The following is a 26,133-nucleotide window of genomic DNA, read 5'->3' as shown; positions in this document are numbered from 1 at the left end:
GAAGAGAATGGCTCCAATGGAAGTGTGGGTCTTGTTCCAAGGACAAAGACCTCTTTCTTTCATTTAATAGTTGTGGCTCTTTGATTTCTTAGGGATAGAGGCAACTGAACCGGGATATGAAGAATTGGAAAAAGGAAGAGTCGTGCAAATAAGAAGGGGAAGAGGCAAAGAGCCAAGAAAGAAGAAAGAGTCTTTAAACTAAAAATTATGGATGCTGTCAAGGTAAATCCATATGAAATTTATGAGTTAATTAATGACACCTAGATTAATATTATTATGCGGTCCCCACATAGCTCACAGATTATGGAATAATTGAAGACAAGTGGCAGAGACAAATGGCACAAAATTAGATTTATAACCCATTGTGCATTCATTTCAATAATAAACTCACTGAATCGTAGCTCTTGTTCATTTTTTTTAATGCATTCCTAACTTGATAGGAAAAATTTATGCTGTCATTGCACTTGCCACTCTTACTATCTTACATATACCTTAATTCAATAACATAATGCCAATTCTGTTAGAAATTACTCCAATACACTTATCTAAAATCACAGCATGTAGCATGATTTTGTGAAGAAATCATATATATATATATATATTATGTTTGATGATAAGCCCTCCATAGTAGCCTTGAAAAGGAAAGGAGCTTTTGATCTGAAAGTGATGGTGGCTGCAAGTAGAGAAGGACGTCCTATGTATGGGAGGAGAAAGACCAACATCTACCTTAAAACACCCAATAGAGAGAGAGAGAGAGAGAGAGAGAGAGTTAAATAAGCAAATTGTTACTGATTATCAAATCAAGCGAATTGTTAGCTTATTAAGGGTGAAAGTTTCTTGCGTTTAAGACATTGGCCCATCCCATTATGGGCCTAAAAGCAAAAGATACGTAATAGAACTCACATTTACATATATAATATGATTATGCAAGCCAGTAAAAAACAACGTAAAAGGATAAATAGTATACAACAAATTCCCCTTATGTTATTCCCTCTCATCCATGCTCGATCAATACTTGCATGAATGATTTTCCTATATATATGTTAAATATTATTATTGATACACCATGATAAATATATTAGTATGGATGCAGTTGCAGAAGTATAAAATATAAAATATAATAACACACGAGAGTTACATGGTTCAATCTAACGGCCTACATCTACGAAGGAAATTCTAAAGGGCTATATCAATAATATATCAGAGTGCAGTACAAATACTGTGTTATAATGAAGCATAACATTTGTATATATAGTAGACTAAACCCTAAACTAATAAACTTGTAGTACAAGTAGGAGACTTGGCTATTGTTTTAAAAATTGGACCGGCTAGTCTGACCGGTTTAACTGGGAACCGGCCTTCAATCCGGTTCGATTATGGGCAAAAACCAAAAATAGCTTAACAATTGGGAAAATTTGAAAACTAGCCAATTCAATCAAAGAACTAGGAACTAGCACGGTCAAATTGGTTACTGACCGATTGGGATATTTTGTCCTTTTCCCAGCCTAAAACTACGTCGTTTTGGCTAAAACGTAAAAACTAACCCTAAAGACTAATTGAGTAAACACTCTCACACTCTCATCATCTCACGCCTCAAGCCCTCAACCTCATCTCATGCAATCATGCCTCACTCAAGCTCAATTCAAGCCTACTCTCATCAACGACTCCACTATCATCTCTAAATCTGAAGACCCCAATAACCCTTTCTTCTTCCTCATCAAAGCCACAGACAAAATCGGCCAAAATCTTGAAGTGTTCATCTATAAATCCAAAGTTTTTTTTTTTTCCCCTTCTCGATCTCGCCCTCTCCCTGTGAGCTCTCATCTCTACTCTCTGCTTTTTGGCTTCATTAGGTAATATTATTTTCTTTTGATTTTGATTATGCTTTTTGTTTCTCGGCTTCATTAGCTCTGCTCTCTAGTTTTTTTTTTTTTTTTCCCCTCATTTCTCTTGGCTTCATCTCAGATTCTTCGTTCAAAAAAAAAAAAAGAAAAAAAAAAGTGGATTACCAAATTGTTAAAATTTTTGCGTTCCAATCATCTAGGCCGGGTTTTTGGATGGGCTTGTCCATAAATTGTGGCTTCAATCAGCCAAGCCGGACCAGGCCCAACTTTCACAGATGGGACACGCGTCCATTCATTGTACCCTATGCAACTATGTGTGTGTGTGTGTGTGTGTTTTTTTTCTTTCAAATAGCCTTTTATTTAAGAAAAATGATAAAATTATTATAAATATTTACAAATTAACATGGTAATAAACTTGATTTGAAAATTCTGATAACTTAATAAATGTTACATTTTATAATTGAGTAATTAATAATTGATGATGTTGCTTTGAAAAAAAAATTGATGATGCATTAATTAGTAATTAGTTTATAATTTTTATATAATAAAATAAAATAAGTATATTTATATTATTATTATTTGAAGTAATGATTACTCTTTATTTATTATTATTATTAATTGGGTTACATCTATATCTATATTATATATAAAAGGATTCTCCTTTTTCAACTGGATTTTTATGTGGTTTAAAAATACTTTCATTAATAAAAGGTAAATTCATTTAGAAATAAGGTCATAAATGTCAAAGAACAAATTTGATTTTGAATTCAAAAAGAGAACTCCTAAAATTTAGTATTTTTTTCCCCTTCACATTCAAAAAAGAAATTACAGTTATTGCTTATTTATAAAGTTTATCATTTTTATTTGTTTGAAAAAGAAAAAAAATTATATTTCTAAATTATAATTGATGCAAATTATTAACTTTTACCTAAAAAAAACAGAAGAGCTTATATATAAGAGGATTTCCCTCTTTTAACTGGCCTTTTATGTGGTTTAAAAAATACCCACATTAATGAAGGGCAATTTCATTTAGAAATAGAGGGTCATAAATGTCAAATAATAAATTTCATTTTAAATTCAAAAAGAAAATTCCTAAAATTTAGGATGTTTTTCCATTTACATTAAAAAAAGAAATTACAGTTACTGTTTATCTTTAAAATTTATCATTTTTATTTTTTTTGAAAAATAAAAAATACATATTTCTAAACTATAATAGATGTAAATTATTAACTTTTACCCAAAAAAATAAAAGAGTCTTACACGCGTGCTCAAAAGTTAGTTGGTATATATTCTCCTTAAGAGTTATATATGGCCACTTAATTAGTAGAATCTTGGATCCAAACAATAAATTATTTTAATTTTAAATTTTTTTTTAATTTCACTTCAAATGATGCTAATTTATGAGATACTTTGTTTTCATCCTTTTAATAAAGAGATTAAACCTCCAAACTCCTCAGTTCCTTCTTCCACATGTTAATATTGTGGACTATGCCTGCTAGAATCACATCTACTTGCCGCTTGCTATTAACATAAATGTCTGATTAAGAAACCATAATACTCCATTTCTTCGTACTAAAATGGATACAGTCAAAGAGTTAGAGAAAGAGCAACCTTTTTGGACGGACTCGTCGCTCTGGGTCTGGGTTAATACTGTTGTCGGGGAAGAGAATGGCTCCAATGGAAGTGTGGGTCTTGTTCCAAGGACAAAGACCTCTTTCTTTCATTTAATAGTTGTGGCTCTTTGATTTCTTAGGGATAGAGGCAACTGAACCGGGATATGAAGAATTGGAAAAAGGAAGAGTCGTGCAAATAAGAAGGGGAAGAGGCAAAGAGCCAAGAAAGAAGAAAGAGTCTTTAAACTAAAAATTATGGATGCTGTCAAGGTAAATCCATATGAAATTTATGAGTTAATTAATGACACCTAGATTAATATTATTATGCGGTCCCCACATAGCTCACAGATTATGGAATAATTGAAGACAAGTGGCAGAGACAAATGGCACAAAATTAGATTTATAACCCATTGTGCATTCATTTCAATAATAAACTCACTGAATCGTAGCTCTTGTTCATTTTTTTTAATGCATTCCTAACTTGATAGGAAAAATTTATGCTGTCATTGCACTTGCCACTCTTACTATCTTACATATACCTTAATTCAATAACATAATGCCAATTCTGTTAGAAATTACTCCAATACACTTATCTAAAATCACAGCATGTAGCATGATTTTGTGAAGAAATCATATATATATATATATATTATGTTTGATGATAAGCCCTCCATAGTAGCCTTGAAAAGGAAAGGAGCTTTTGATCTGAAAGTGATGGTGGCTGCAAGTAGAGAAGGACGTCCTATGTATGGGAGGAGAAAGACCAACATCTACCTTAAAACACCCAATAGAGAGAGAGAGAGAGAGAGAGAGAGAGTTAAATAAGCAAATTGTTACTGATTATCAAATCAAGCGAATTGTTAGCTTATTAAGGGTGAAAGTTTCTTGCGTTTAAGACATTGGCCCATCCCATTATGGGCCTAAAAGCAAAAGATACGTAATAGAACTCACATTTACATATATAATATGATTATGCAAGCCAGTAAAAAACAACGTAAAAGGATAAATAGTATACAACAAATTCCCCTTATGTTATTCCCTCTCATCCATGCTCGATCAATACTTGCATGAATGATTTTCCTATATATATGTTAAATATTATTATTGATACACCATGATAAATATATTAGTATGGATGCAGTTGCAGAAGTATAAAATATAAAATATAATAACACACGAGAGTTACATGGTTCAATCTAACGGCCTACATCTACGAAGGAAATTCTAAAGGGCTATATCAATAATATATCAGAGTGCAGTACAAATACTGTGTTATAATGAAGCATAACATTTGTATATATAGTAGACTAAACCCTAAACTAATAAACTTGTAGTACAAGTAGGAGACTTGGCTATTGTTTTAAAAATTGGACCGGCTAGTCTGACCGGTTTAACTGGGAACCGGCCTTCAATCCGGTTCGATTATGGGCAAAAACCAAAAATAGCTTAACAATTGGGAAAATTTGAAAACTAGCCAATTCAATCAAAGAACTAGGAACTAGCACGGTCAAATTGGTTACTGACCGATTGGGATATTTTGTCCTTTTCCCAGCCTAAAACTACGTCGTTTTGGCTAAAACGTAAAAACTAACCCTAAAGACTAATTGAGTAAACACTCTCACACTCTCATCATCTCACGCCTCAAGCCCTCAACCTCATCTCATGCAATCATGCCTCACTCAAGCTCAATTCAAGCCTACTCTCATCAACGACTCCACTATCATCTCTAAATCTGAAGACCCCAATAACCCTTTCTTCTTCCTCATCAAAGCCACAGACAAAATCGGCCAAAATCTTGAAGTGTTCATCTATAAATCCAAAGTTTTTTTTTTTTCCCCTTCTCGATCTCGCCCTCTCCCTGTGAGCTCTCATCTCTACTCTCTGCTTTTTGGCTTCATTAGGTAATATTATTTTCTTTTGATTTTGATTATGCTTTTTGTTTCTCGGCTTCATTAGCTCTGCTCTCTAGTTTTTTTTTTTTTTTTTCCCCTCATTTCTCTTGGCTTCATCTCAGATTCTTCGTTCATGTTCTCAGCTTCAACTCAGGTTCTCCGTTTCGTGACCAGAATAGTTCTTCATTCCGTTCATGTTTTTGGTTCACATGATGATATTGATTTCAATTTTCTTCATAACAAATAAGGCTTGGGTCTTAAAACTTAGTAGTTGTTTGTATGAAACTTTAAAACTTATTTGCTATTTGGATGTAATGAACTTATTTGCTATTTTCCATTTGGATGTAAATGTAATGACTAATGAACCTGTTTATTTGGTTTTGCTGAAAGTTTATTATGTTAAGGATGATTGTTTTGTAATGTTATTATGTTAAATTCTTTAAAAAGATGTTATATACTTATATACTTGTATTTTTTTAAAAAGAAACATATTTATTACTATTGGATTGTAATTTAAATAAATAATAAAAAATTACATAATATTACTATTGGTTTTAGAAACATATTTATTACTATTGGTTTATATATTTATTACTATTAAAAAATTATTAATTATTTATATAATTTAAATAAATAATAATTAAATTATTTATAATGTCATTGGTTCGACCATTGGTCAGACCCCGGTCTGACCATAAAACCGGTAATTAGCTCATTTTTCGGTTCTTTCATCATACCGGTTTTTAAAACCATGGGCTTGACTTACACACAAAGTAGAATTAGGCTTTGGCCTATGCCAATAAACTAATATACTCTAACTATATATATATATATATATACACACACACACTTGCATGCTTTTGTCTTTCCTCATGAAGGAGGCTGCCACTTCAAGTGTAATAAGCCATTGCTTTTATTTATATAGCTAGTTGTATGGCTGGTCCTTGTTTTTAACCCCCTCAAGTACGGATGTTTTACTAAACATAGACTTACAAAACTAACAAACAAGTTTCGATGTTCAGAAAATAAAACATATAGACCAAATTAAAATAAGAACTATGCTAATAAGTGCCCTTAGGACATTAGTTAATAATCCATTTGAGAAAAGTTTTGACACAATTTTTATGGAAAATGAAGAAAGTTGTTAAAACATTAATTTTTTTTTTTTCCCATAAAAACTTTCTTTAAATGGATTATTAATTAATACCCTAAGGGCATTTGTTAGTATTTCCCTTAAAATAAAGATCTGCCAAACCACAAAACAAAAACACTAGCCTCTACTATAAAACATTAGGAAGTGCGCAGATATAGCATGGCCGGTCTTTTCTTTGGTGACTATTTGTGATTCATTACCATGATGGCATCCAATGTGTTGTGTGCATGAGACCACTATGTAAGCATGGTCATTTTTTATTTTATTTTATTTATTTATTTTAATATATATATATATATATATATATATATTTAGCTCTGACTTGTAAAAATTTATTTTATTTATTTATTTTAATATATATATATATATATATATATATATTTAGCTCTGACTTGTAAAATAGGTGTACCTTTTATTTTCTTTTTCTTTTTTAAGTGGGGAAAAGTTAGAGAGGGATTTCAAAAAAAAATTTTTTTTTGGTAAATAAAAATATTATATTAAAACAAGAGAAAAGAGGAGAGTCTGGACCTATTTTTAAAACTTGGGAAATAGATCAAAAATCCAAGCAAGAAGAGAAAAGAATAATGGGCTGCCCAACAAGTAAAGATGTGGGCTAAATAATTAAGGCCCATTTGGTAAATAAGTTTAAGTAATATTGTTTGTAGTTTTTTTAAATACATTTGGGTAAAAAAGTGTGTAAAAATGTGTACAATGTTGTTTAAGAAATGAAAATAAATTATTTAACAACTCTACCAAACGCACCCTAAATTATTAGTTAACAAAACAAAAATCTCAACAATATCAAACTACATAATTGAGATACAATTAAAAAACAAAAAACTTGGTCACGTTCTATTCTTTTAGTTATTTATTTATTTTTGCTGTTAAAAGCCACGTACCATCTAGCTAGTCATTGGTTTTTCTTTTTTGGTAAACGCTAGTCACTGGTTTATGACTTAAGGGCCGGCCCTGGGCTTAGGCCAATTAGGCCATTGCCTAAGCCCCCTTACTAGAGAGGTTGAAATTTCAAGCGTTGACCGACTCCGTCCATTCCCATACTTATACTTCTAGTTCGGAAACTGATGAGTAATTTACAGCTGAAACTGGCCAGCAATTTACATTGATCATCATTTATGCTACTCGTTCCCGAATCTGTATCTTTGTTCAACGGCGTGTCAATTAATTTATCTGTACACCTTGGACCGTTGAAAAGTAAAATAATTGACACACCCTTCAATCTTAACTTTTGTCCCTCTATTCAGTCTATTGTACTGTACGTACTTGCTCTTACGAGAGCTTCAGGAAGGACGTGAATATTGCCTGCGTTTCTGCGAGCTTTCTCTTCTCTCACTAGGGTATGCCATTTTGTCCTCCATTGTTGTAAGCTCATTCACTTCAGTTACAACATATGTATATGCTATATTTTTGTTTGAACTCTCTCTTTTTATTTCAGACCTACTGTTTTATGGTTTCTGTTATTAGTTGCTGTCTCCTGGTCTGTCTGGTCTAGATATATTAGTATCTTTGTGATGATATGTGGTTTTGGACCATAACTAGAATGGATATGATTCCTGCTCAATTTGAATCGTGTTCCCTCTTTTGTTAAATCTTTTTTTTTTTTTTTTTTGGAGAAGTTTTTGCTAAGTCTTATTGATCAGTGAAAAATAAATTATGAGAAATTGTAAGGTATATGTCACCTATGTAGTCTTTATCTTACAGCATTTATTTTCTGTACGTTTTCATAGAGAGAGAGAGAGAGAGAGAGAGAGAGAGAGAGAGGAATGGAAGCTAATTTTGACAATGAATAGAATTTGAGAGTCAAAGTAGAAGTTTTTCTAGGCTATTTCTATCTTATTCCCAGTTTCTTTGCCACCCATAAAGTATCCAATTAAGGGAAATTTCTTTCTACAATCACAATTGTACCTAAAAATTTTAAGTTATATGATGTAGCAGTGGATACTATGGTTAAATTGTTGTGTGATTGTGTGTGATGCTTGAATGATGAGAAAAAGCATGAAATAGAGAGCGCAAATGATTCAACCTAATGGCCTACATCCACAATGCACACAATGCACAAGGCTTTGACGGTTGCATATTCTATTAAGCTCTTGTGTTACAATGAACCTAATGTAGAGTTTTATACTAGAAAATACTTGACTAACTCAAGGATAATTATAAACTTTCTCAAGGTTAATTGTTTGGAGTCACTTGTGCCATCATATATCTAACATTATGCAACGGGAAAACTGAAGGTCATATCAAACTGATATGAAGAAATAAGTGACATTTCTGTCATTGCCGAACTTTTGAGAATGTGTAAAATAATGGAGGGATGAATGATATGCTACGGAAAAGAATGAAATTATTGATCTCTTTTTACGTAGTCCATTAATTGGACAAAGCCACTGCAATGACAGAACGATGTATAACATTGTTCCAAGAGTAGATCACTTTTTGTTGTTGATTATCAAGAATGTTACTTTGGTTTCTCTTTATTTTTGCAAGAGCTGCTCTCTAAACTTAATTTAACCGTTCTTTTACAGATCCAATATATTAGGTTCCAATCCGAAATTTGTTTCTTTGTACCGCCTTTTTATTTTTATTTTTATTTTTTAATATAATTATTATTAATTTCTTTTTTCAGTAGTTAAAATGTTTTCTACATTTGATGCATTGGTATTAGCTAGGTAGTACAACGGGGATGGAGTTCTTGGCAATTCTGGCAGTATGTTCTATGCAGAAACAATTCTTAGAGAAAGTATGGGAGAAAATTGAGCTTCTCATGAACATATGGACATTCATTAGGGAGTGTCCTGAATTGTTGAACTCCCTTGATAAAAAAACAGAATCTCTTGAGCAAAAATTGGATGCTTTGCGCAGTCTAGAGGAGGATATCAACACAGAATTGGAAAGTGCAAAATTTCTTCCTCATAAAAAGCGGAAGAGAGAAGTTGAAGTTTGGTTGAGAAATGTACAAAGAAAGAAAATTGACATTCAAAGCATAAAACAAGAAGTTGGAAAAGGAAAGCATTTCTTACGACCGTGGTTGGAAAGTCATGTTGAGAAGAATATTGAAGAAGTAGAAGAGCTTCATGAGCAGGGTAAATTTCCTCAGGGGCTGCTTCTTGATGCACATCATACCAGCAGGGAGGCATTACTGACAACACCATTGGTTGGTGGGATTTCAACTAAAAGAATTATGAAGAGAATCTGGGAATGCTTTACCGATGTTAAGGTATCAAGAATTGGTATCTATGGAGTGGAGGGAGTTGGAAAAACAGCCATTTTGATGCACATCCATAATCAACTCATAGAAAGTACTTGTCCATTTTATCATGTATATTGGATCACTCTGTCACAACCTCTCAGCATCTTCAAATTGCAAAATGACATTGCAAAAGAAGTAGGACTGGATTTTTTAGATGAGAAAGATATTAGGAAGAGGGCAGCTAAGTTATATAAGGCGTTAAAAAGGAGAGAAAGAACTGTACTCATTTTAGATGATGTTTGGAAACATTTTCTGCCAGAAGAAGTAGGGATTCCGAACAAAGTGAATGAATGCAAGCTGATATTAAGTACTCGATCAGTAGATGCATGTCGAAAGATGAATTTCCGCGAAACTATCAAGGTGGAACCCCTTTCTGATGAAGAAGCAGAAAAGTTGTTTATGGAAAAGCTAGGCCTCCGCAAACCACTTGCCCCAGCGATTGAAGAAATTGCAAAGCTAATTATCAGACAATGTGGAGGCTTGCCAATTTGGATTATAGAAATGGCAGAGAGAATGAGGGAAGTGGATGATATTAGTGAGTGGAGGAATGCTTTGACTGAGGCCAGAGAATTTAGAAGGGGGCTTAATGACTAGGGGTATGAGTTAATTAGCTAGTGACAGGAATTCTTGTTGACGAACAGAAATCTCTCCATTTATAATGTAAACATTTATTTCAAATGGTGAGAATCCTTTTTCTTTCGGGAATTCTTCATTTGGAAAACATTGGTCATTTACTATTGTCAGGTGTGCATATTTGGTTCATGTCATACTTTTTGGTTTATGGTTATCTCTAAGTTTAGTTACATACATATACAAGACCAAAATAAGACAGAAAAAGTTCTAGGCACTGATTTTGAGTCTTTTGACAAGTTCCAATGTGGCATCTAGCAGTAGCAAGCACATTTTCTCAATGCTGCAAGGGAATGTTTCAAACAGCATCAATTGATTTATGCTAATTCCAAGAATCCTGTGGTAATATTTTGTTACTATTCCTGCAAAAGTGGTGAAAAATGACTGTTTATGTGGTCAGAACTAATAAATGATGTTTGTATGAATATAGATATGCAACGCCACCAAATAGGAGCAGCTTTCCATTGATAAGATTGAATCAGTACATTATAATGGCAAGTTTTTCTCCAAAATGGCAAAGTAATTGCAACTGAGATGTTACTATTGGGGCAACTCAGTAATTAGATCAAGGGCCAAAATACTTCTTTTTGTAAACTTGAACTTAGTCATAGCTCATTTCTTTTCTCTTTTTTAAATTGGTAATTACACAAACCTGGTGAATCTTGAACCCATAACCTCATCCTCCACATTGCCTTTACAAAGGGAGGAGTGTCATTTTAGTTAGAGCTCATTTCTCCGAAGTAACACATCAAATTAGCTACACAAAGAGAAACGGTATGGATCATTGTCAAACTTGAGTACATGCAGGTGACCTACATCTGCAGCCCTTCTTGCAAGTTGATTGGCCTGAAATATTTTGAAGAGTTTAAAGTTAAGAGGCAGCACAGCTTTAGAATAAACAAATATTTTGGACAAATTAAGACCTGATCTCAATCCAACTTGGACAGAGTTCTCAGATTGACACCATATTGACGAAAAACAAATTCCCAGCTCTTTTATTCAACCTGATCTTGATGTTTGAAATAATCTAAAATTAGCAACCAATTTTTTTAAGTCTTATCATACTTTTAGTAAGATGTAAACTTAATATTGATTCAACTCAGTTCGTCCAGCATATTAAAAATGTATCAAACTAATTGCCTAAGTTCAGGGTCAACGCAGCACAATATGACTGAATAACAGACCAGTTTGGGATAAAAACAAGAGATGACCGAAACAATGAAGAGAATGGCATGACAATAAATATAAGTGTTTTTTTTTTTTTTTTGGGCGGGGGGGAAGGAGAGAGAGCAAAATTTTTTCTTCCAAAGTCAAAATATTTCATCAGATATGGATTTGAATGTCTCAGTGAGAAAAAGAGGATGAATTTGCTATTGATACAGCACAGACTAATAAAACCACACACAAGCGCATGCGCGTGCGTGCGCACACACAGGGTGAAATATAAAGACTAAAAACCACTTTTTCAGCATTATTTTTGCTCCACGATGTTTATAGGGTAACAAAAAGCACACAGTCATAAAATAAATTGTGGGAAACTTAGCTTTGTTTGGTTTTATGAAAAAAAAAAAAAAAAAAAAAGAAAAAGAAAAAGAAAGGAACAATTCAAAGAATTTTTTTTTTTTCCTTTCTATAATCAATTGATTACATCAAGAGAAAAGCAAACCCCCCCCCCCCCCCCCCCCTCCTTTTTTTTTTTTAAAATCAAGCCATATTGCAAAATCAGCAGTCACTAGACATGATGTAGAAAGCCTAAAAAATAGCTCAATGCACCCAAGCAATGTTTCAGATTAATTAGTTCCCTAGGATATTGACTTAATAATACAATGACCTTACCCTGCAAAAGTACTAAACAGTCTCAGCAGTGTACTGGCATGATGTAGAAAGTCTCATAAATTAGAGGAATCCCAACTAGCATAAACAGCCCCAATGATTTTCTCATGCAATGTGGCCCCAGAGCAAGCAATTATTCCCCGATCAAGACCTTCTAAGTACACTCCCTTTGAAAAGTCCAATGGACGTCCTCCAGCATCGGTAACCACACCACCGGCCTCTTCTACAATGACAACACCAGCAGCATGATCCCATATCTTCTCTTTGTATCCAGATTGTGCAAACTTCATAAATATCTCAGCATCTCCCCGAGCTATGGCTGCATACTTCACCATGCTGTAAACACGCAAGGGCTGCTTTCTGCCAATAGAGTGTGAAAAGCGTTCCATGAGAATTAAAATATAACATATTCTAAGCTTTGTTTTTGGATATATAAGAGCCTAAGTAAAAAGGTTGCCAAAGCTCTTCAACCACAGTGCTAAAGACATTGAAAAGCTGTGTTGTCTCGGGGTTAAAATATTACCTTGGATTTAAAATTGGAAAAGCTAAATCACTGAGAAGATAAGTAAAGACATTTAATTTACAGTAATTTCATATCAGATTCAACCTGTAATTTCTTTTGGTAATATAACTCAAGCACCTAAACAGGATTGAATCCATGATCGCACCTCCACCGCTTTTACTTATGGGGAGGGTAGATGCCTTTTTATCCAAAGAAAACTTGCCTGATTTAGCCTGAAATATTAAGCATATATTGCAATGCATGAATGAAAGCACCAGTCCATGCACTAACCTCAAAGCTAAGCAAGGGCAAGTTTGTTTGATGGTCTGTCAACTTATCCTGTTCCTATATCATCTCTCTTCAAGTGACTTGCATGGATAACATTAAAAAATGCCTCTATAACAGCATAAGTTTCCCTCTGCAATTATTTTTCCAAGTTTTTATATAGGAAAGTAAAATATAATCATACTTTTAATTAGAAAGTAAATTGTTGTGCAATTAAGTCTACTTTATTGTGTGCTTTCGTACACAAATTTTTACTTCTCTAATTATGTATTTAATATAAAACTTTTGATTGAGTTTCCCTGTTATATTTACTCTTAAAACTTTCTTCTCTCATTGCTCTCAACCTTCTTAACCTTTAGTAAAATCCTGGTTCCTATCTTCATCCATCAAAATGTATGTTTTCTTTGACTATCCAAATAGTTAAAATATATCAAACTTTAAGTCAAATAAAATGTAACAGACCTAAGCCCTGCACTGTGAGCAACTCCTGCTGTGAAGGAATGGTTTGAATTCGCTTTCTGCACAGATTCACAAAACGTCGCCAATGCTGGATCATCAATGGAAGATACGCAAATCAGTCTAGCAGAGTTTGGCCATTCGAGCTTCTTCTGTTGATGGACTAACGGTTGCATCCATGCCTCACCAGTGCCTCTCCTTGCATACATCACACATCCCTTTTCCCATGAATCAGAAGCAGGTGGAGACATCTGGGACATAGATTGATAGTATTCGTGATGATAATTTAACCATTCTTTCTTCATTGGATAATTTGGGCATCCAAGAACACCGAGAATAAGTTCTCCATCCTCCATCAAAGCTAAAGCTATGGCATATTGATCCTTCCGTACAAACCCTAATGTGCCATCAACTGGGTCAAGTATCCAATGTCTTCCTGTGGGGCCCCCAGTTGAGTTGCACCGGCTGATGGTCTCTAGAATTTGTGAAGTTCCAAGGACGTTGTCTGGTCTTGGAAGACCATAATTGGGTGCTTCAGCTAAGCATTCATTAACAGTGTTCACCACTGTTTCCAACAAACCTGCCGAGTCAACCTTAGAAAGAGTTTGGACATCTTCTTCAGCAACAATGGAGACATTCTGACCCCCAAAGATTTCTGACAGTATCCAGCTTACGGTTGCTTGGACACCCCAATCTGTTCCCACGGTGACATCAAGAGAATTAGTAAATTAAGCTTGGTGAGAGTTTTACACATGCACACTCACAAATATAATGCGGACCAGATTTTCAATTGAGAGTTAAACTTAACTCCCCTCTTTCAAAAAATTGAACTAGTTATCACAGCAGCAAAAACATATTATCATATTCCACCTCGAAATACTAGACTCATTAAAATAATGGGCAATCCAATAAGTAGAAATACACATTTCAACTCCAGAAGCATTGTATTCATTTAAGAGCATCTCAAACCTATTTCCAGTTGAATATATAAAGCTTTGGTGCATTACACTAAGAGCTGCATAAACAAAAGATAAGCATTTTTTAAAATTTTATTTTCAATCATAGCTTGGTAAAGTGACCATCATAACCCCACATGGACAAGTCTAAAACTCATAGGCCAATAAAATATAACAGGCATTCAAAATAATTACAATATCTTCTGCAATGAAAAAAGGACTTGAATATTTGCTCCTAAGATGTATATTGGACATGTTTTCTGCGGAACAGGAAATGAAAACAATACCTTCATAGAAACAGAATTCTTAGGAGAAGACAAGTACATGGCACCACAAAAATTGAAAGAACATAATGCCATGGCATCATCAAATTGAAGACAGAGTGTAACTACCCCACAGATGGATTTTAAATGTGATAACCCCCCAACCAAGCTCATAAAAAAAATTTTAAAACCTTATGTGGCTGTTAAGTACTGAATTTGCTTGGTCGCTACTCACTGCATTATAAAACCATCCATTTGCACAGCTTTTCTACCATTTACAATTTTACTTGGTCTTCTTGACTTTCACCAAGGAAGGCACAGCAATCCTTGAACAATAACGCACTCTCTCTCTCTCTCTCTCTCTCTCTCTCTCTCTCTTAATATTGATACCAGCACTTACATTTTCTACGGGCATTTAACAAGCTATTTTTATTATTTACTCAAGGAATCCCCTGATATCCTAGCATCAGCTGGAATTTTATCCAAAAATCAAAGTCTCATAGCTCCTTCCACTGAATGCAGGGAAAAACCTCACCCTTTATAGGCCAAGGCAACTTAAGTTAGAATAGGTGGAGTTTTTTTAGTTCCTATTTCAATATCTCAATAATTTCTATTTGCCAACACCAGTCGAGCACTGCAATTACCTCCCAAATAGTCAAGATAGCAAAATATTAGCCCAGCATGAATCCCAGATGGAAACCAACTCAACAATAATAAACAAACCTAAAAACAATTTCCTGAAAAACACCGTGTGAACACTCAAGTTCAACAAAACTTGATACCTTCATTTTGAAAATGCTGGCCCAAACATCAGACAATTGCATCAAACACATATAAATTGTGGTCCTTGATAGACTCATAATTTATTTTAGTTTCCAATACCACATTTCTCAACAACCAAACAGACACGAGCAACATATAAATGAAAATCACGCACCAAATTCAAAATACATCACATTCAAAGCACGCCACCAAAAAAAAAAAGAAAAAGGCCTCAAGTTGAAAGCAAGGACTTAAAATGTAAATACATACCTGCAACAGTAACAGGAGAATCATCGTCCTTGGATTTAACCTGGTCACTGCTCATAGAAACCAACCCTTCTTGCACTCTCTGACACAGAGAGCACGCCATGTGGACCACTCTAACCGCCACACCCAGTTCTTCATAGTACTTGTCACCCTCCATTATTGGACTTCAACAACCTTCGACAAAACCCAGATGAAAGAAACAAAAAAAAACCTTTTTTTTTTTTTTTAATAGCTACACCCACCTCCAGATTCGTGAAAAGTTAAGGTTCCTTGCCTTTGTTTTACATAGTTGTCTAGGTAGTTCTTTTTGAGTGGCTTGTTTAAATTTGAAATGGTTCAACTTCAAGGATGTGAGGGAATTACAACAATTGCATTCACTGGCTAAGTGAGTTTGTGAATCAAGAAGATTGGTGTCGGTTTCATTTGGGTAGCGTTTGGTTGGAGAAGGAAAAGTGAAGGAAAATGTGAAGAAATGTGAGAAAAGATTGAGGCACTGTTGTTTTTGTTTTTGTTTTTGTTTAAAGTAATTTCATTTTATGGCACACGTTTCGTTTGACTGTTCATATCATCGTGACACAAATCTTATGGTCAGTTTGGTAAGATGATTTTAGTAATATTTATTTAAGTTTTGTGAAAATATGTGTGAATAAAAAAATATATGAAAAAATATATTATAGTACTTAAATAATAGTTTTCATTATTTTAACACCGTTATCATATGAGACCTTAGTTTTTGAATGTAGACAAATTTTAACTCCAAGAGAGGTGCTACATTCACAATATTTTTATAATATTTTTACAATAAATTATAGGTGATTAGTTATTATTGATTCAAATTTGAATCTAACATTAAGATTACTTTTTTGCCCCAACAATAATAGCTAGTAACAACCTACTACTTAGGATTTGTTGTAAAAACATTGTAAAAATATTGTGGACATATCATTTTTCAACAATATACTTTTACAAATTAAAACCCACTTAAAAAGTGAGTTTTAATTAGGAAATGTTAACAAATTAGGAAAGATTAACAAATGCTCTAAGAGTATTAGTTAAAAAATTATTTTTTGAAATATTTTAATGAGAAAATAATAAAACAGTTAATTTTTCTATGAACTTTTTATATTTTTTTAAAAAATAATATTAAATTTTTTTAATATAATTAATTAATAATTATCTTAAAGACAACTATTAACATGACCCTTTTAAATACCTTTCAATCTAAACGAAGTCTTGTTCCCCACTTTTTATGTTTCATTTTATATGCCCCACCTATCAAAGATAACACAAAAAGTGGGGAAGAGATCCTGTATTTTTCAAAATCAGAGGGCGACGGAGGTTTGCATCAACGCTACAAAATTTTGCCTTTCTTGGCTTGTGAGTACACGAGGCAAAATGCTACCTAAAGTTTTCAATTCACCCTAGTCTGGAAGATATACATACTAACCAATTCTGCATTTAATTTTAATCATATATGATTCTGTAATATATATATATATATATATATGAGTAAGACTTTGGTATAATATATATGTGTTGTTTCTTAAGTTTCACTCTTAGGATTCTACCATGTGGATTTTTTTTCATAAAATGAAAGTGTATTTTTTAGTTAAGTAGCCACATGACAGAATTTTAAGAAGAAAACCTAAAGAACAATATCTAAAGTACTGTATTTAAGTTTTGTCCTATATATATATATATATGATTTTCTTCTCTTTTTTATTTTATACTCTAAATATGAAATTTAATAATAATTATGATAGACATTAATTAACATTTAATGTTATAGTGTTTATATATGAAATATGAAATATAAAATTTGGTAATTATTGTAGTTATTAATGGATATTTATTATAACTGAGTTTGTATATACAATTATTAAATATATAATTACAATAATTATAATATATATTTATTATGACTGTGTTTCTATATAAAATTATATATTTCATCATTTAAGGAAATACAGAGCACTAGCATTAGTGCAAATAGAAAAAAGTATCAAATTTTAGCCAACCAAGTCCAAGATTTACCCACATCAATCCATACAAAGTTATGTAAAAATACGTGATTACTACAATAAACATGTAAATTTATACTGATACTATTTATTTTGCATTTAATTTTTTTTTTATTTTATTTTTTATGTATTTTGATGATAAAGGAATTGGATGGATGATGGTTGTTATATGTGAAGAAATATAAACAATTAAAAAAAAATCAAGAAAATTGAATTTTAATGAAATAAAATGTAAAATAGATAATTTAATGTTGGGTATTTTGAAAAGTGGGTATGTTAAATAGAAAAAAGTATGTTCTTATGTTAAAATAGACAATCATTTTTGCATGAGCTTATACAAATGCTCTAATGTGACAAGATTTTAATTGATAATAGAATTTAAATTCAATTCAAAATATATATTATATTGGAATATTGACATGTAAAATTGTGAAACCTAAAAATTATGGAAAATATTAGGGTTACAAACTTTTTTACAAACGCTAACGTGGTGAGTAATTATTAGTAAATAAAAAAGTGACATTAATGATAGACCCAGATAAAAACTAGTAAAAATTTGCTACATCAATAGTTTGTAAAAATATTATAAAATAGTTTATGGTTGTAGCATTACTTCAAAATTATATGAAAAAATATAATGAGACCAATCCAAAGTCAAAATGTATGCAGGTTTATATATATATATATATATTGGCTTCACAAAATATTTGTGTTGATTTAAAGGGTTGAAATCTTACAAGATCTAGCTGAGATCCTGCCAAAAATGGTCGAGATCTTGTCGGAAATAGCTTAAAGGGTTGATTAGTTCAAGTTTTGGAGGAGATTAGCCATCTGACTTGTCGATGTCTGTTTTTGGAGGAAGTGACTTATCTTTGATTGTCGGAGTAATCGGTTTGGTTGGTATCAAATCAATTCTGATGGGTTTTAGCATGTGGCTGGATAGCCCTAGCCCTTACTACATGTCTCATTACCTTTAAGCCAAATGGTGAAGTCTAACTAGAAGAATTTTGTGTACATCAAGTGAGAGCCACCAATAAATTTTTCGTCAAAGACTTAAAACATAATATTTAAAAAGATGTGACATTAGCTCATTTGCTTTTTTTTTTTCTTCCTGAAAGTGGATCAAAGTATACTTTATGAATTTTTTTTTTTTTTTTTTTTTTTGAAAGGAGAAAAAGTAAGATTTTAAAAAGATGTACATAAGAAGAGAGAAAAAAAAAAAATGAAGAAGCAAAAGTTGTACAGGAACAACACACTTCGAATAAGGAATGGTTGGGTATGAGCTAAGATAAACAAGCCTAATAAAAATTGGGTCTTAAGTGCACACTATTGACTTAAATTCAACTTATTGTGGCAATGTTTAGTAATTATACAATTTTTGTACCACAACTTTAATGCATTCAATTGGCCGTCTATGCAAGCAGATGCTAAAGTTTATATTAAAGCATGTGATAAGTGTCAAAAGTATAACAACATACCTTGGCAACCATCAGAGTAACTTACTCTAATGGTGGCCCCTTGGCCCTTTGCCCAGTGGGAACTTGACATCCTTGGTCCCTTTCCCATGGGGACTAGACAGATGAAGTTCTTAGTAGTAGGGAATGATTACTTTACCAAATGGGTGGAAGTAAAGCCCGTGGTGAGAATCACTGAGCAAAATGTCAGAAATTTCATTTGGAAGAACGTAATCTACCGTTTCGAAATTCTTAGGGTGCTCATCTTAGACAATGGACACCAATTTGACAATACACTTTTCAGAGACTTTTGTGAGCAATTGGGGATTAAGAATCATTATTCCTCACCCTCCCACCCACAGGCTAATGGACAAGTTGAAGTTGCAAAACCGATCCTTGCTGAAGATTATCAAAACCCGGCTTGAGGGGGCAAAAGGGATATGGTTGGACAAACTACACAATGTCCTTTGGGCGTACAGGACGATAGTATGGACTCAAACTGGAAAGACTCCTTTTAAGTTGGCATACGGAAGTGACACGGTTATTGTCACACCCCATACCTGAGACTTGGATTTGTGAGCATGATTGGCATGCTAATATCAAGCTTAAACCCCATATTAATAAGAACCAACTTAACTTTTACAAAAACTTCCATTTTTCTATCTTTTCATTCTTGTTTCTTTACTTAAATGATATAACCTTTCAGATTGAATTTCAGAGCATCTACACTGTACTCAAAGAATAACATAATCCACCAGTTACTCAAATTCTAAATTTCACATAATATATCTCTTAATACTTTAAGGTACATAACTTTCATTAGATCCTAATATACATAATACTACAAAGCTAAACATCAAATTGCTAATTTAGGATCTATACTTTTAAAACTAAAACCAACTTTTTCCAAAACTAGACTAAGGCTCCCTTTCCTCCAAAATAAAACCTGTTGACTAATAGAGTGGATGAGGTGAGCTATAAAGCTCAATAAGGGTAAGATACATAAGAATTTAATAAGAATACATATAAATCAAATTATTTCATTTTATAAATGTTCAAATAAGAGAACAACTTTTCATGCATAGTATTTTATACTATTCATAATACTAATTTATATGCTTTTCATAGGAAAATAATTATTCTCCTTTTTCTTATCAGAATAATATTACCAAAACTTTTTAGATTGAACTTCCTTCATTGCTTACAAAGTCACCAAATATAATATTGATTATTTAAAATCATATGCATACATACATACATACATACATACATATTCTCATTACCAAATAACCATTTTAACTTAAATCAAATAATTAGTAACTTTGTCTTAAACTAGAAACATCTTAAAAAATAACAAAACTTTTCTTCATAAACTTCTTCTCGTAAAATATTATAACTTTCATAGTCATAGAACTTAATGTTTCATAAAGAACAAATATCTGATAACTTTTTAACATAAACTTGTACTTTCATCAGAAGCTTTATCTTTACAAAACACTAAAATATTTTCATTAGATTCTTTATCTTTAAAGCACAACTAAGCTTTAAAATTTTTTATCTTTAAAGAGCATCTTTTCTTTTCATCAGAAACTTCTTCTTTCCATGAGAGCTTTTAACTTTTCACAATGCATTTAAATAAAATCATTCTCTCATGATTAATAACATAATATAGCTGTTCATAAATAACATATTGGTTAGTCTATATCTGATAAGTCTGTACTTGGTATATGTGCACAACGGAGAAGGCCTCATCACATTTGGGTGCTCTTGTGTGTATGATATTGTCCTCTTTGGGAGGTCTAATGGCACATCCCCTCAAGGTTTTGTTCCTCCTTGCCGTCTGTACATATTAGGGAGAAGGCCTTGTTCAAATTAGAGTTACGGGTAGCCCCATTTCCTCCACTTTAAATGGCTAAACAGATATTTTCCATGGAAAGCTAGTAATTAACCCTTACTGGTTGAGTTCAGATCACCAGAGGACATAATCCGAAAGCATTTCATACTTATACATCATACTGAAATTTCTTATTTTGCATAACATTTCATAATAATAGCATTTTTATTCTTTTCTTTAAACATCATATTCCTGAAAATTAGTAATTGCATCAATATGCTTAAATCATATACATAAGGTTTCGAAAGCTCACGAACATATCTTTGTCTAAAACATGATTACATGTCATATCTCTAATCAACAACCTTTTAATGCATAATGCACTTTAAAATAACTCATGCCTTACCAAATGCTCATATAACTTATCCATTACCTGAAAGTAGAGGAACCGATAGCCTAAAGTCAAGGGAGCTCAGACTTGGGGGCTGGTAACACCTAAACCAAATATCAAAACTTATTACTGTTAGTTATTTTTTATCATAAACTTACACATTCATCTCAAAGCCTATCTCTTAGAATCAAGGAAATTCTAATCCCACCTCAACAAAATTCCCCAAACACAAAATACATTCACCAAACAACATGACGTACCACATCATAAAAAAACCATTGTTTTAATGTTCATATTTAGGTCATGTCAATCAGCTTTAAAATCAATTTAGAATATGTTTGAGATTGGAAGCAATGGTGCATGCATAAACTTACACAAGGCAACATACAGCATGAACAACATAGCTTCATAAAAACAGTAGTTGAATGGTTTAAAACCCCTCCTTTAGAGTACTAAACCTTGAACCAAGTTATACAAAATCTATCTATGATCCAGACACACCAAAAGATAAGCATATCAAATTATAGCTCAAAACATTCACCTTAACTTTAGAATTAAATCCTTAAAGTCAGAGTTATTATTTACTATTTACTGCTCATTTTAGAAGCATATGCCTCATTTGTAAAGTACAAATGGGCTATCTAAACATATCAAATCTTCATGCAATTGTACAGAGCCACTCCTCTTTATGTCTAGTAAATACCATATCAATTTCATGCAACTCAGAAATTAAACCATTATTTTTATATTGATCTAATGGATGTGAGACCACTTCCATTTGAACCATATGTGTCTTAGCATTCATAAGAACTCTCCTAGCATCCTAATTCACTTTATACAATTTAATACATAATTTATCATGCGTAAACACAGAATCTGTCATAGTGGCAACTTTGCAACATTTTCTTGTAAATTCACAAACAATTATCAAAAGATGGTATTTTCATATGGAGATTTTTATACACTCATTAGACATGTTAGAAAACACTTATATACAGTCATTTAACCATTTATAGCAAAATTAAATACAACAAAAATCTTAGCAGTAACATCAAAAGTACTCACCATAACTTTATCTTACTTCCTTAATTATATGCAATCATTAATTAATAAAAACCCTAATCTACCTTCAAAAAATCACCAATGCAGTTTCCAAGCTTCTTAAAATAGCATATATATAAATATAGACTTACAAGTTTATGATTTCCTTATTTCACAAACCACAAATTTCAACTTCTAACAATCATATTAAAGAACATAGAAGTGAAACTAAAGCAAACCATACCACCATTAAAATACCCATAACAGAAAATAAACATATATACTTACCCACAACTGAAGCTGAAACTTTAGTAAGAGTTTGATTCCTTCTTAGAAAGGGATATATGGTTTCGGTGAGAGAGGGAGGGCTCTTGGTGAGAAGTAAGGTGCTGCCATGTAGGAACAAGGGAAGAAGAAAGAGATAAAAGCAAAGAAAAGGAATAGAGAAAGAAGAATAAGAGATGAACCTTCTGGTGTAGCCAAGAAAAGATAAGGGAGAAAGTTTTGGTGGGACACATGTCTAAGGAAAGAAAAGGTTATGACTCACCTTTACAACTTTTAGCATTTATACTTTTCACCCATCCCATAGTTTTATATTCTAGAAAGCCCCAAATAATAAAACAACTATGCACATGTATCCTTACCTTTATACTTAATTAAACACCAACTATATATCTAACAACTTAACCACATAATATAGTTTTGTTCATACTTAGTATATATTCATAATACAATTAGCCATTCAATTATTTATAATCTTTACAATTCTTATTCAATGGCATTGTAAAATAATATATTTTGTTAGGTTCTAAAGATTTAGGATTTTATGTATTTAGAACTCTAATGTGTAGTGTTGGCAAACCATGATCAAAACAGGTTGTTTAGTCTTGTTTAGGCTTGCTCAAAGTATGTTTATTTGTAAAACTGGAATCGAGTGAGTGCAGATTTATTGGACTAAATCTGTAAGGCTCGATCGATCGAACCACGTACAGATTTATTTTTCTGCAGAGTTCCAGTTCAGCCCAAACTCTATTTAAACGTCTTGGGGATCAAGTAAAACACTCCTATATATAAGGAAAACCCTAGAACAATTTTTAGGGTTTTGTACCCAAACCTCTCTAAGTCTTTGTTGCTCATATTTGCGGTTTATGTGAATCTCTTGTGAGATCCTTAAGGAGTTTTCCTTCACATAAACTTAGGGTTTTTAAGGTAGAGATTATTTCAACATCTTGATGATCAACAAGGTTGCTACCATTGGAGATTAAAAGAAAAGCAAGCGGGGAGCTTGTAGCTGATTGAGGAATTCAAGAAAGAAGTAGTCCGTGGATTCGGAGCCTGCGCGTGGTCGTGTCAGGAAGTTCTACTGGTGGGTAGCATTAGGAAGTCGAGCGGGGAGCTTATAGTCATTTTGTATGAACTTCAATTCTTTCATAGTGAATTCAGGTTAGCCTTGAGGATCGGTAGGTCAAATCCTCCCCAGGTTTTTACCGTGTGGTTTCCTGGGTGATCATATCTTGTGTTATTTATTTTCCGCTGCTTTATATTCTTGATATGATTGTTTGGATTGTTTTAACCTAGAATTGCTTAATTTGACTAAGTAACAACTTGGCTAATTAATCTAGGCTACGCAATCTGGTTGTTTAAGGGGTCTAAATTTCCTACATATTTGTTAAATACTCTACTATTAATTATAGAAAGAAAGTGACTTAAAATAATAATTAACCACTCAAACACATAGTTTAACTATAAAGTTGGGTTGGGGTGTTACAGGTATACTCACGGAGGTTGGTCTAACTAGCTATAGGGTGGCTCATTACAACAATGAGGAGAATTAAAAACAGCTTCGTCTAAGCCTTGACCTTATGGATGAGGTGAGGATGGATGTAGAACAGAGGGTGGCTCGTTACAAAACTTGATGGCCAAGCATCATGATGCGCTGGTGAAGCCAAGATAGTTCAACATTGGAGATCTCGTCTTAAAGAGGGTGTCCTTGGCTACAAAGGACCCTACTCATGGCAAGTTAGAGCCTAACTAGGAAGGACCATATAGAGTCATCAATTCCAAAAGACGAGGTTCATACAACTTGGAAGTCTTGGATGGACGAAAGTTGGAGCCCCGTAGAATGTGGAGCACTTTAGCAAGTATTACCAATAAAGAAGACTTGTCAGGAAGGTTAGCATGGACGAGTCTAAAGATTTCTAGTGATTTCTAGTAGTTTATCTATGTTATCTTTTAGTACTTATGTTTTTCAACAGTATCTTATGTTTTCTAGCATTTGAATTTCCTAAAAAGCACTATCTACTAGCGTGTGCTATGGACAATGTCATGAACAAAGTCCTTGTATATAAAGTAATTTGAATTCCCTAAAAAAGGACTAAGTACTAGCATGGACGATGTCTTTGGACTGCTACGTACTAAATTCTCTGATGTTTATGGATGATGTACAATTATTGTATATAAAGTAGCTTGAATTCTTTAATTTAAGTGTATTGTGAAATTAATGTCCATATTAAATTAAATATATTTAAAATCTCTGGCTGCGAAGATATATCGTCATGAGCCATCCTTAGACGAGGAAAAGGCCAATTGCCATAAAACCTAAGGCAATAATGATAAGTGCAAAGGGAAGGAACAAACCTCCCAATACACTCGTCCAAAAAATTAAGGACGAAGGAAAGCATGCATGCGACACTTTTTATGGGCAACATGTCCAACTTACTAGATAATCCAAGCTATGGATAAAAAGAAGAACTAAGCAAAGTTCTAAGAATAAGTCTAAGGATGAGGAAAATATACATATATTCCAAAATGATGTCCTAAACATGGACGGAAAACACTTGGAATTAAATTTGGCAATAACAATATGGATAAAAATGCATTCATAAATAAAAAAGGTGGACGACTATCGTCCAAAAACCCTTAAGTGAGTTAAGCCTAAAAAAGGCAATTGTATCAAGACTTGCCTTTAAACATGGACGAGCCCAATGTACTTGGATATACTTGAAGTGGTCCAAAACAATAAACCCTTTCTAAAAAAGAAAGAAAAGAAAGCAAAGCAAAACAACAAGCAAGGAAATAGATAAAATGGAAATCATTTCAAGGGGATAAAACACTGGGTGCATCACCACTAGACTTTGGGTCGTCATTAGCAGGATGGGTAGAAGCATCGTCTTCAAAATTAATGTCTTCAGAGTTTTTCTGGAGAAGAGAGCTCTCAGCAGCAATGTAGAGATTAATAAGGCTGAAGTCTATCTCAGGGAAAAACTCAAGCGCGTCCATATGAAAATCTTCAAATCCCGCAGCATAGTTCTTGTCCGAGAGGTTAGTGGACTCGCTGGACGCCTTGAACTCTTTGATAGCTGCTCCTTTGGCCTCTGCAAGAAGGATGCAGAACTCGTCACTTCTTTTTTGCAAATGATCAAGACAAGTGTCATTTTCAACAGCGTTTTCTTTAAGCTCTTCGATGAGGTTTTTTAACTCCTTCACCTCTTCCTCAAGCTTGACCCTCACTTCAGCCTGATGACTGGACTCTGTCTGCATTTCACGAATCTTTGCCTCTAGTCTAACTCTTTCATGGTCCAACTTGTAAGCTTATCTGGACGCTACCATAAACTTTGACATACCTTGTATAAAGAGAATTGGATGTAAGATAAGTGGACGAATATACC

At 33.1% G+C, this 26,133-nt stretch overlaps 2 protein-coding genes and 1 long non-coding RNA gene across 4 annotated transcripts; 1 reads left to right on the top strand and 2 right to left on the bottom strand.

The window, feature by feature from the left end:
- Window positions 1-7,566: 7,566 nt before the first annotated feature.
- LOC112030695 (probable disease resistance protein At4g14610) lies at window positions 7,567-10,538 on the top strand. Of its 2 annotated transcripts, none has more exons than XM_024063359.2 (2): window positions 7,567-7,857; window positions 9,190-10,538. In XM_024063359.2, the coding sequence occupies exon 2, from the start codon at window positions 9,204-9,206 to the stop codon at window positions 10,362-10,364; it is 1,161 nt and encodes a 386-aa protein (XP_023919127.1). In that variant the 5' UTR covers window positions 7,567-7,857; window positions 9,190-9,203; the 3' UTR covers window positions 10,365-10,538. The 2 variants fall into 2 exon arrangements, with proteins under 2 accessions (XP_023919127.1, XP_065629673.1); XM_065773601.1 differs by having other exon boundaries at window positions 9,186-10,538.
- Window positions 10,539-10,827: 289 nt separating this feature from the next.
- Window positions 10,828-16,243, bottom strand: LOC112030704 (3',5'-bisphosphate nucleotidase AHL). Its single transcript, XM_024063372.2, has 4 exons — window positions 15,728-16,243; window positions 13,483-14,170; window positions 12,237-12,593; window positions 10,828-11,246 (listed from the first exon to the last, which is right to left on the bottom strand). The coding sequence occupies exons 1-3, from the start codon at window positions 15,879-15,881 to the stop codon at window positions 12,290-12,292; spliced, it is 1,146 nt and encodes a 381-aa protein (XP_023919140.1). The 5' UTR covers window positions 15,882-16,243; the 3' UTR covers window positions 10,828-11,246; window positions 12,237-12,289.
- A 4,608-nt stretch (window positions 16,244-20,851) lies between these two features.
- Window positions 20,852-22,948, bottom strand: LOC112030664 (uncharacterized). Its single transcript, XR_002884900.2, has 2 exons — window positions 22,754-22,948; window positions 20,852-21,528 (listed from the first exon to the last, which is right to left on the bottom strand). It is a non-coding gene; the product is annotated as an uncharacterized LOC112030664 (long non-coding RNA).
- Window positions 22,949-26,133: the final 3,185 nt, after the last annotated feature.

This window comes from Quercus suber, unplaced genomic scaffold, assembly GCF_002906115.3.
Source record: "Quercus suber isolate HL8 unplaced genomic scaffold, Cork oak 2.0 scaffold_77, whole genome shotgun sequence".
Classification (NCBI taxonomy): domain Eukaryota; kingdom Viridiplantae; phylum Streptophyta; class Magnoliopsida; order Fagales; family Fagaceae; genus Quercus; species Quercus suber.
The sequence above is the reverse complement of the archived record's forward strand: the minus strand, read 5'-3'. Positions and strand labels throughout refer to the sequence as shown.

Coding starts and splice junctions, on each gene's coding strand:
- LOC112030704 (XM_024063372.2), bottom strand. CDS start 15,881: ATGGAGGGTGACAAGTACTATGAAGAACTGGGTGTGGCGGTTAGAGTG. Junction 14,171..15,727: donor TTCTCCTGTTACTGTTGCAG/GTATGTATTTAC, acceptor CCGTGGGAACAG/ATTGGGGTGTCCAAGCAACC. Junction 12,594..13,482: donor GCTCACAGTGCAGGGCTTAG/GTCTGTTACATT, acceptor CTCTATTGGCAG/AAAGCAGCCCTTGCGTGTTT.
- LOC112030695 (XM_024063359.2), top strand. CDS start 9,204: ATGGAGTTCTTGGCAATTCTGGCAGTATGTTCTATGCAGAAACAATTC.